Source organism: Phaseolus vulgaris, chromosome 10 (assembly GCF_000499845.2).
Source record: "Phaseolus vulgaris cultivar G19833 chromosome 10, P. vulgaris v2.0, whole genome shotgun sequence".
NCBI lineage: Eukaryota > Viridiplantae > Streptophyta > Magnoliopsida > Fabales > Fabaceae > Phaseolus > Phaseolus vulgaris.
In genome coordinates this window covers 7,040,411-7,051,641 of record NC_023750.2, presented here as the reverse complement: position 1 = coordinate 7,051,641, position 11,231 = coordinate 7,040,411, and the positions used below count along the sequence as shown (strand labels likewise).

Sequence of the window (11,231 nt, the reverse complement as noted above, 5' to 3'; positions counted from 1 at the left end):
ATGTGAGGAGTTTTAATTTTATATCTCAAGAGGATAACAAAAGAGATAATACTATTTTAAAATTTTAAAATTCAAAACTAAATATTGCAAAGTAAGGTTTGAAGAGGAGCATTGCACAATTGCATCTTTTTCTCCTGTTCATCCTTACTCTTATCTCATGAAACATCTTTTTTGTTTTCTATTTTCATATTCAAAATATCAGAAGTCGTAGTTTCTTTCTAGAACCACGAAATTAACTAATAAGTGTTGTTTTTCAATTATAAAGGAGAAGATGGAAATACAATGTTTGAATTTACTTTTTTTTTATTCATTTATGCATGTCTTTGGAATTGTATGATTACAATATTGTTATTATTATACTGACACAAATAACGCCATAAAATACACGAAGACAACAATTTAATCAAACTTATAACATAACTATTAAAGAAAACAACAACAAAAACACAATAGTAAGATTTTGTTCATTGAATAAAAAATTGAAAGGGAAAAAAACGTACCAGATAAAAGTGTGTCGGTGAGAGTGAAGAGGGTTAGTCTATGAAAAAGAGATGGCTTAAGAAGAAAATGGGAGACGCATTAGTCTATGAGCGAAAGAAGAGTGAGAAAATGGATCGAGAGAACAAAGAACAAATGAGCCAAAAGCTTACACCCTTAAGAATAAGGGATGGTGATGATGGAGGATATATAATGTATTTTATAATATATATATTAAAAATAATATTTATTATTTTTATGATTAATTAATTAAAAAATAATATAATTTAATATATAATTTTGTAAAATAATATAAAAATATTATATAGGTATTATTTTTAAATAAAGAAAAATTATTCAATTATATATTTTATTAAATAAATAAATTATTTTGTATTTATTAAAAGGTAAAATTATCCAATTAAAAATAAATAGATATAATTTTTAGAATTTTTTAAAATTTTTAAAATTTTATCTCATTTTATAAGTAATTCTTACGTAGATAATTATTTTAATTCATAAAATGATTACTTGGAGGTTAAAACGGTAAAAATGTATGTAGATTAAAATGAAGAATCTCTTTTATAATTACTAGCGGAAACACAGGCGATTTAGCGCCTGTGCATCCGATTTTTTTTATTATTACTATATTGTATATTATTGTGTGTATTCATATATTTTAAATATCAAATATCATTAAGTAAAAAGAAGATAAAAACATTTTCGCTCATCATTTATGAGTTTTAACCTACTATTTTAATATTTAAGTTGCAGTAAAAAATATATTAAACAAATTTAAATTTATAACACAATAAACATAACCAATTTTGATTTGTTGTTACTAACATAAAACTAAAAAAGAGAAATATAATAATGAAAAGAAGAAAAAAAATGAATAATAAGATAAGAAACTCTATAACAAACCTTAAAAAAATATTTATTTTCCAATTTCTTTCCTCTTCTATGCAAGAATGTTCAGAAAGCATTCATCCTCCCATGTCCACGTCAACAATAACGCTTTGTACCTTAAAGAAATTAAGTCATCATTCTTGTGCATCACTAATTTTGATTTGTTGTTACAAACATAAAACTAAAAAAAAGAAATATAATAATGAAAAGAAAAAAAAGAAGAAGAATAAGATGAGAAACTCCATAACAAACCTTAAGAAAATATTTATTTTCTAACCCCTTTCAAGAATGTCATATTCAGAACGCATTCATCCTCTCCGTCGATGCCCACATCAACAATAGTATCAAGATAACTCTGTACCTGTGCAGTATTCCGCCTTCGGTGTACGAAAATGAAAATAAAAATGAGTAATATTAACAATTAAACAAAAAAAAAGAAAACTCATTATCTTTTTATCTAATGAAAGCGATATGAACAGAAGAGATAAAATGAGAAAGAGGGAGGAGAGAAAAATGATAATAAAAATTCCAAATATAAATTCAAATTGAAAAAAAAGTGTGAGTGAAAACTGAAGAAATAAAGATATATTTCAAAAAACTAAATTCAAAATTGTTTTATGTTAATAACTCTATCCTGATAACTGTTTTAATATTTACAAAATTACAAAATAACTAAAAATAATATATAAAAAACAGTTATGGAAGCATAGATGTACATAAGAAACGTGGGAATCCCCATTATATATAAGTATAGATAAAATTATAAAATTATAAAATTATAAATAGGGATGGCAAAGCGGGGCGGGCGGGCCGGCCCGCAGCCCGCAGGTAAAAAACGCGGGGCGGGATGACCTTTTCAACCCGCTAACCCGCATTAGCCCGCCCCGCATTAGCCCGCAACCCACGCGGGCCAGTTGCGGGGCGGGGCGGGCTGACCCGCAAACCCGCAAGAAAAAAATATTGACACTTAGTAGCAGCAGGCCAACCTAAACTGGGTCATGCCAATTAAATCAATTTCAAACACGATAAAGGAGCAAGACACCAGTTAGAGAAGGAGAAGTAAGCAGAGGGTATTTTAGAAGTTACCCATGACCAAGCCAAAAATTATCTTATTTTTATTGTATTATTTTTATGAAAAATTAATTAATTAATTGTCATTGTTTTAATATATGCAGATGACGGGGAAGATTATAATTATGAAAAAATGGATAAAGGTTCTACTAAGGTGGCATCCAATGTTATTGAAATGGAAGAATGTCAATAATGTTTATGAATTAATGTTTATGTTTAATGTTTTAGAATTAGGTATTTTTAATGTTTTGGAAGTGGAAGAATAGTGATATTTGATATTTATCTTAATGTTTTGATGTTTGACTATATTTGAAAAGGAAGGAAAAAAAAATAGGTTTGATAATAACAAATATATAAGTTTAATTTAACAATTTTTTAATAACAAAATGTAAAAAAATAAATATTTAATTTTCTAAAAAAAAGAACGCGGGTTGGCCCGCAAACCTGCGGGCCAGCTCTTATGCGGGGCGGGTTGGGAATTCTAGCCCGCAATAACTTTGCGGGGCGGGCCAACCCGTCCCGCATTTTTGCGGGCCAAGCGCGGGGCGGGCTGGCCCGCTTTGCCATCCCTAATTATAAAATTATAAAATTATAAAATTATAAAATTTATTATTCTTAATATATTAATATTTCATAATTTATAAAATTAAATTATATTATTGAATTACACACACAAAAAAAAAATATTTAATATCTTCATTTAAAATATCTTTTTATATATATACTTCTATAAACTAAATCATACCATCAAACAACTAAATTAGTCATAATATTTTTTAATGTTTCAAAATAATACAACACTGTAAGAAATTTAACTAAAAGCACAAGTAAACACTTCTAACATCTAAACTAAAAAACACTTTTAAAGGATAACAACAAAGGTGTGAAGATCAAAACCCTACTGCACCTACACTGGTTAAGTCTCTCTCCATAAACACCACGTTTCCATTTCCCTCCCTCTCTCTATACATTCCAAAGAGAGAGAAGAAGAAGAAGAAATTCAATGGCAGCAACCACAGAGATTGAGAAGAACAGTATAGAAGAGGAAGCGGAACAAGTGGTGAATCCATGGGAGGTTTCTTCAAAAGGAAAAATCGATTACGACAAACTCATTGACCGTTTCGGTTGCCAGAAGCTCGACGATGCTCTCATTTCGCGTATCGAACGCCTCACCTCGCGCACTCCTCACGTCTTCCTACGACGCCGCGTTTTCTTCGCCCACCGGTACCTCCATTTCCTTCATTCACTCCGTTCATTTTATTAAACGGTGATTTGAGAGTGTCGTTTCTGTGTTGCAGCGATGTCGCCGAGATTCTGGATGCGTACGAGAGAGGCGATAAGTTTTACTTGTACACCGGACGCGGGCCTTCCTCCGAAGCGTTGCACTTGGGACATTTGATTCCCTTCATGTTCACTAAGTGAGTGAGTTGGAGTGTCTCCATTTTCTTTTTTCGAGAATTTAAAATGAATTTTGATTTAAATTTGTAGATCTAGTGTGTTGCAGCCTTTTGTGATTACAAGTGGATTTTAGAGAGGGAGCAGAGTTCAGAATTTAGTACCTGAATTGTTTGACGCTGTTGGCTTCTTTCTAGGACTAATTTGTGCAGTTTTATAGTGTTTTATTTATTTTTTAAAATATATAGTTGATGAAAAATTGTGAATCTAATATGTTGTTTTTGGTCTCAGTAAATTTTTATTTTGTTCAAATTTGGTCAACACTAGTTACTTGTTTCTTGGATGGTAAATTGTGTATATTTACTCCATTTCGCTTTTTGAAATGGAAACTTAATGGGAATTTGTAATTGGGGTGTGTTAATTATCTAGTCACAAGCAAATTATGCAATTGTGTATGTTGGATGTTACAAGCAGTGCTTGTTCTGGTCTCCAAAAGTTTCGATTGATTTAAATCGGTTTCTGTTTATTTAAATAGGTTAACACTAGTGGCCTTTGTTTAGAACTGAGTAGTATATATGTACTCCATTTCATTTTTTAAAATAAAAATTTGATGAAAAATCATAAACTTGGGAAGTGATTTATCAAATCACGACTTTATTATTATTGAAAGAGTGTGGATTCAATGCGTATAACCTCAATGTGTAGGCAATTTCTGTGTTAGTGTACTTTGTATTGATGTAGTGATTTTCATAAATGATAGGTTAAGAGAGTTTTACCATGATAATTGATTGAAATTAGATGCTTAAGTTTAGGGTCAAGCTTGAAAATGAAGGTGAGTCTCACAATTCTTGTGATTGCTGGGGATGTTTGTTGACGTGGTGGAAAATGGTATGTAGGTATTTGCAAGATGTGTTTAAGGTTCCTCTGGTTATACAGCTCACTGATGATGAAAAGTTCTTCTGGAAAAATCTTACTGTAGAGGAGTGCCGAAGACTTGCAAGGGAGAATGCAAAGGACATCATTGCTTGTGGTTTTGACATTTCAAAGACGTTCATCTTCTCTGATTTTAATTATGTTGGCGGGTGAGTTATAAATGCAGTTTTTCCCTGATATATGCAGATTTATTAAATCATGGATTAGTTTAAGTTTAAGGGATTTTATTGAGAATGTTTAGCTATACATTATTAAAATTAGTTGAATCTTAGGCATGCTTTTCTCTTATTCAGCAAAAAGTTCTCCAGTTCATCCAGAACATTGTACAGAATTTTTTTTTCGAGATGAAGTTTTCTCATAAAAATTTGAAGTTCAACAAACAAATGTGCACTTTTAATGTTTTTGGGTCTTGCTCATTAAAAAATAATGAATAACTGTTAAAATTAATTAGGGGCTTTTTATTACACATCATAATTAAAAAAGAATATACTGAGTAAATATTTTTTGTTATGAAATATAATGTCGCAGGAGAAATTTCCCGAACTCTTTTACTGTTTTACTGTGAACTATTCTACACAAAGCAAATCTTCTGTCATCTGAGGATAATTTTCCTTTTCAGTTCCTTCTACAAGAACATGTGTGAGGTTGCAACACGTGTAACTTATAACCAGGCTGTTGGCATCTTTGGGTTTGCTGGGGAAGATCATATTGGAAAAGTTAGTTTTCCTCCTGTGCAGGTATGGTCCATTTCTTCTCTTTACAGAATGATTCCTGCCTTTACTTTTTGGTTACTGTAGTCAGGCATGCAATAGTGGCACTATTCATATTTTGTTCAAATAGGTTCGTGAAAGTTTGTTCTTTACAAGTTATTTGTATGATGGAACTATAACATATTTTTAAACTATTGACAATGGAACTTTAACATATTTTTGAACAATTGTTGACAATGGAACTTGAAATCATGATAAAGAAACTATATATATTCCTCATGCTTTGTGTAAGTTTGCCTTTTCTAGTTATAATTGGATCCATTTAATTTAATTATAGTACATATTTGAATTTTTTACATGGTGATGACTGCATGTGCTTCTTTTGTATGTGTAGGCAGTTCCATCATTTCCCAGTTCATTTCCTCACCTATTTTCTGGAAAAGAGAATCTCCGCTGTTTAATTCCTTGTGCAATTGACCAGGTCAGTTGGACATCAATGCTTTTACATTCTAGTTGATTTGGTTGAATATTAATGTGTATGGCAATGGCCAGATCTGATTACTATGTATCTGTAAATGTATTCTTGTCCAAATTCTCTTCATTCCTATAAATATTTAAAGAAAAATGTCATAAAAAGGATCTGTTACAACTTAAAGCATTTAAAATTTCTCAAATGCATGTGAACATCATGGTCTATTATTTTCTTTCTAGCATTCATCTTATTCTTGGTAATAGTTTTTTTTATAACATATTCAGGATCCATATTTTAGAATGACACGTGATGTTGCTCCTCGAATGGGTTTCAACAAGCCAGCCTTGATTGAATCAATATTCTTCCCTGCATTACAGGTATTCTTATGTTGCAAAACATGCTACTTTATCAAATTGGTTCAGAGAGCTACTGATATTCATCATTCTGCTAACCTAATTAAACTCTTAATTCTCTCCACTCAATTTTGTTTTATTTTATTATTAACCGTGTTTCACAAAAGCATAAGCTGTTGGGTTAAGTATAATGCTGCCAAAAGCATTCTTGGCCACCTTTTACAATGCACATTCTCTGGTTGAGAGGAGGCATCATTGCCACCAGCAGCTGCAGGCAGAGGTGGGTTTGACATCTGACTGTCAAACTACAATTTGAGAATAGTGTGTGAAAAACAGAGAGCATCTTATCATGTTAAAAAGAAACATAAAAAACAGAGCTTTATAGGACTAGAAGAATGTGAAAAACTGAGATAAAAAAGATGTGAAGTGAAGAATAAGAAAAAGATCTGAGGCGGAGTTAATCATGAAGAACGGTGAGGATGTGCATGCAGAGGATGCACAAGCACAACAGGTACATGTTGGTGGAGCATTCTCCGGAAATATACCTCTGTGCAGACAATGTACAACCCATTGTGTTGAGGTTGCAAGTTAGAATAGAATTTTGGGTTGTTACCTATTGCACAGTCAGTTATGACGAGTTCTCAACTGCAAGTTTATTTAGTTTGTGCCCATGGGATGCCAACCTCAGTCGCCCACTATCCTGCAAAAGCCCATAATAAATACCTTATTACGAACAAACTCAAAATATAATATTATGTTAATTATAAATTTTATGAAATATAATTTCTTAACACTCCATCCCACATCTTGATCTCTGTACATTGTCAACAAAGAGGTATTTTTGGACCGTTAGGCTTTGTCAAGACGTACCTACTATGCTTGTGCATCTTTGCATGCACATTCTCATCACTTCATGACTGGCATTACTAGGTCAGGCAACAGGTCTTTAGCGTCCATTGGATCGAGAACCACTATCATTTTTCCTAATCACGCAATTTGCACATAAAAGAAATGCAAGCATATTAGGAAAAACATTCTAGATAGCTCAATGCAGATTATTAAATTAAAACATTAACAATATATAGACTTATAGGATAATTTTCCAGATTACTTAAACAGTGTTCGGATAGCCCTATTCAAAACCTTCTATCTATTTTTCTAATTCCAGATTAATCTGGAATGTACTCCCAGATTGAGCAATCTGGAGTGTCCCTCAACAAATCACAATGCACAAAATCTTATCTCTTCCATGTTGATGGGGGTGGCACTATTGGACCAAAATAAACTATAGTGGTCAGCAGGGTTCATGCATATGGCACAAGCTTGGATACAATGTGTATGGAGGTGTAGACAGCAAAGAGAATAGGGTTTATTTAGTTTTGTATTTAGGCAAAGGGGTGTTTTGGTCTTTGCACGCATTCCATGGGCGGTATGAAGGAGCCTAAATTTAGTTGTGGATGTTGAGTCATTTGGAGTTCAAAACCCCAAAACTATCTAAAAACTTAACATGTGCTAACACAAAAAGAGACATTGCTCCCACAATTTCCCATGGTGTCTTTGTTCATGAACGAGTGTGGAGAGGGGAGCCAGAACAATATACTCATATAATTCTGCATGTTGGGTTGGGATGTGAATGTGATTCTGTCAACCATGATCTCACATCTTTAAAATATATATGTTTGCAGGGGGAAACAGGAAAAATGTCTGCCAGTGATCCCAATTCTGCCATATATGTGACTGATTCCGCAAAAGATATAAAGAACAAGGTGTGCTACTGAAATTACTCTCTTTAAAGCTTTATTTTTCTGTTGCTTACCTACAAGTCTTGTAGATTTATTTGTTCATTGTGACAAAAATTGGGAGTAGATTCTTCTTTCTTTAATTGCTTGTTTTGTTGAGGAATCTTGGGTGACATGGTAAATCTACTTGTTGACATTGGTGTCTGTGTAATGTGTATAATTTTCAAAAAAAATATTGAATGGTTTTCTTTCTCTTTCCCCTGGAAAGTATTCATTCCAATTTATTACCATATACTAGATTTCATTTGTAAATCTTGCTTCCTGTTTGGTTTGAGTACTGTTTTCTTATTTTGTTTATTTGTTTGTGCAAATAGTTACAAATTACCGTCTTGTTTTTACTTTATCTTTGTTTTCAAAGATTTGTATAGGAAACACTGGAAATCTAGAAGTCTTTGAAAGCACGAAACTATAAAAACAAGGTGGTATTTTTGTAATTATTTGTAAAATAAGAAATAAAAACAGTTCATTTTCTAAATGCAAGTAGGCCCTAATATTTTGCACACGTCACCCTAATATTCTCTGTTTTTTCTAAGCAACATCTGTCTCGTTTTTTCTACCTTCATTTGGTTATTTTCACCAATATTGTACGTGTGGCTCTCTTCAGGTAAACAAGCATGCATTTTCGGGTGGGCAAGATTCTATTGAGAAGCATAGGCAATTGGGGGCAAATCTTGAGGTAACAGAGTTCTTGTGGGTTCATAAATAATGCAGTTTACATGTAATGGATGTATAAACGTCCATCGTTCATTTAACGTCCATCACTCCGTCTTTACCTCCTGTTACAGTCCTAGAATTTTGACGATTTGTAACATGATTCAGGTAGATATACCAATCAAATACCTATCTTTTTTCTTAGAAGATGATGCTGAACTTGAGCACATTAAGAAGGTCTGATTTCTATCTTTTTTTCCCCAATTTGTTAAATAATACAAATAGCAGAATGAGGCTTTCCTTGATTTTTTCCCCCTAACTTGTTCTGTTATGCTCTTGTAGGAATATGGAGAAGGGCGCATGCTAACTGGTGAGGTAAAGCAACGGCTAGTTCAAGTCTTGACTGAAGTAGTGGAGAGACATCGTAGGGCTCGGGCTTCTGTGACTGAAGAGGTATGCATTCAACAATAATAGATGTTATTGCGTAGATGACTATGCTATAAGAGTGAAATAATAGTACAGGAAAAATAAGTTGACATTTCGATTGTTAATTACATAATCTTGAGTATTGCCGAAACCAATTATTAACCTGGGTCAGAGGAAAGTCTCGGGTGGAATATTGATAGAACACCTGAAACTGGTTACTCTGAGATAGATTTTGTTTACTGAAAAACTGCCTCCATTCAACAAATTAATATCTATATGTGCGTGTGTGTCTCTACACATAATAGAAAAATTAGCATCTATTAGTGCTCAAAACATGATGGCACATGGTCAATCTGCACACTACATGTTTGGAAGCAGTTGTTCAATCAAGCTTGTTTTACGAAAACATGTTTGGCTGTGTTCATGTTTATGGTGCAAAACTTACATATTCTCTTTTTCCATGATTCTTTCAGATGGTGGATGCATTTATGGCTGTCAGACCACTTCCCCACATGTTTGACTGAAGTCATCCTACTTTTGTTTGCCCAAATATTGCTGAGATCCTCTTGATAACAAGATCTTTATTTATTTTTTCCTCAGCATGAAAAATGGTTTTTTATACTACGATTTTGTTGCATAGACTTGCTATCATCAAAATTTGTACCCATTTTTAGTACCATCTGATAATTAAAATGGAAAGGAACTTCGTTCCTTTGAAGTGTAAGGTTCGTGTTATGTTAAAGGAAAAAAAAATGAATTAGCATTGGAAGACCTCTGCCATCACAGTGAGATTGCAGTTTAATTAGGCTCGGGTTGCTTAACGTATGATTGAAGTTCTATAAAATGCTATAGTGGATTATGTAATTGACATTATCTTGTCAGTTACAATTGCAAGACGATTGATAAGTGCTTTTGAATTTAGAGTCAAATGAAAAAAATTAGTACAGTTTTATGCTTATGATCTATAAACCAGTAACAAAAATGTGTAAATGTCTTAGTATAACTTTTTGATTCACAGTATCTGGATTCAAATTTAAGTGAAAGATTGTTATGATTTATGGATTTATTTAAGTACTCCGAGTTAATTTTATAATGATTTTGTTCTTTAAACATTTTATTTAATTGTAATCCTATTTTCCTTCATTCTTTTATTCTTGTATCAAGGCTCAATAAAGAATAATTGGAGATTTTTCTAATTGAGACTGGTAAAATTAAATAATGTTAACTGATTATTTTAATTGGATGAATTTAATTATTATTTTTTTGTATTTAAGTCCAGTAGTGTTTATTTTGATACCTTTATTTTATGTAACTAAAAAGATGCATATAAGTTAATCTTCCACAAACGACTAAGTTTGAAAAAATAAAAATATTTTCGAAACCAATTCTGACAGTTGCATGCATTCTATTTAGGACCACAGTACCCATCAAGCATAACAATGAAGTGCCAACTATAATAAAAATTAGACTGTTTCTTCCTACTTCATATATGTTCTTCTGCTACCTTATATAAAACATAAAAATACAGTTTTATTCTTCTTATACCATCACTCCAGATTACATAATTCGGAAGTTATTCTCAAATTCGAAAATAACTTATATAAAACATAAAAATACAGTTTTATTCTTCTTATACCATCACTCCAGATTACATAATTCGGAAGTTATTCTCAAATTCGAAAATAACTTATGAATTATGTAATCCGAACACGTATTTGAAAAAAAAGTTTTCGAATTATATAATTTGGAAGCTAATCTCATATTAGAAAAGATTTATGGACTAAAACCTAATCATTCATCTGAAAAAGACTTTCAGTTTATATAATGTGGAAGCTAATTATGAATTTGGAAAAAGATTTATGGATTATGTAATCCAAAATATTATTGGGAGACATTTTTTGAAAATAAGAAAATTGTGTGGGTGCTAGAAGAATGGAATTGAAGGAAGAATCCGTCTAAAAATTAAGTACTACAAATTAAATTGCACACAGCAATTAAAGCCCTTACCCACTGCTGGCCATCGTTGTATTCTATC

The 11,231-nt window shown here is 32.0% G+C and overlaps 1 protein-coding gene across 1 annotated transcript; it reads left to right on the top strand.

Moving 5' to 3' along the window:
* Nucleotides 1-3,290: 3,290 nt before the first annotated feature.
* LOC137818709 (tryptophan--tRNA ligase, cytoplasmic) lies at nucleotides 3,291-9,965 on the top strand. Its single transcript, XM_068622279.1, has 11 exons — nucleotides 3,291-3,681; nucleotides 3,756-3,875; nucleotides 4,749-4,934; nucleotides 5,405-5,522; nucleotides 5,890-5,976; nucleotides 6,252-6,344; nucleotides 8,006-8,086; nucleotides 8,724-8,795; nucleotides 8,939-9,007; nucleotides 9,113-9,223; nucleotides 9,670-9,965. The coding sequence occupies exons 1-11, from the start codon at nucleotides 3,461-3,463 to the stop codon at nucleotides 9,718-9,720; spliced, it is 1,209 nt and encodes a 402-aa protein (XP_068478380.1). The 5' UTR covers nucleotides 3,291-3,460; the 3' UTR covers nucleotides 9,721-9,965.
* Nucleotides 9,966-11,231: the final 1,266 nt, after the last annotated feature.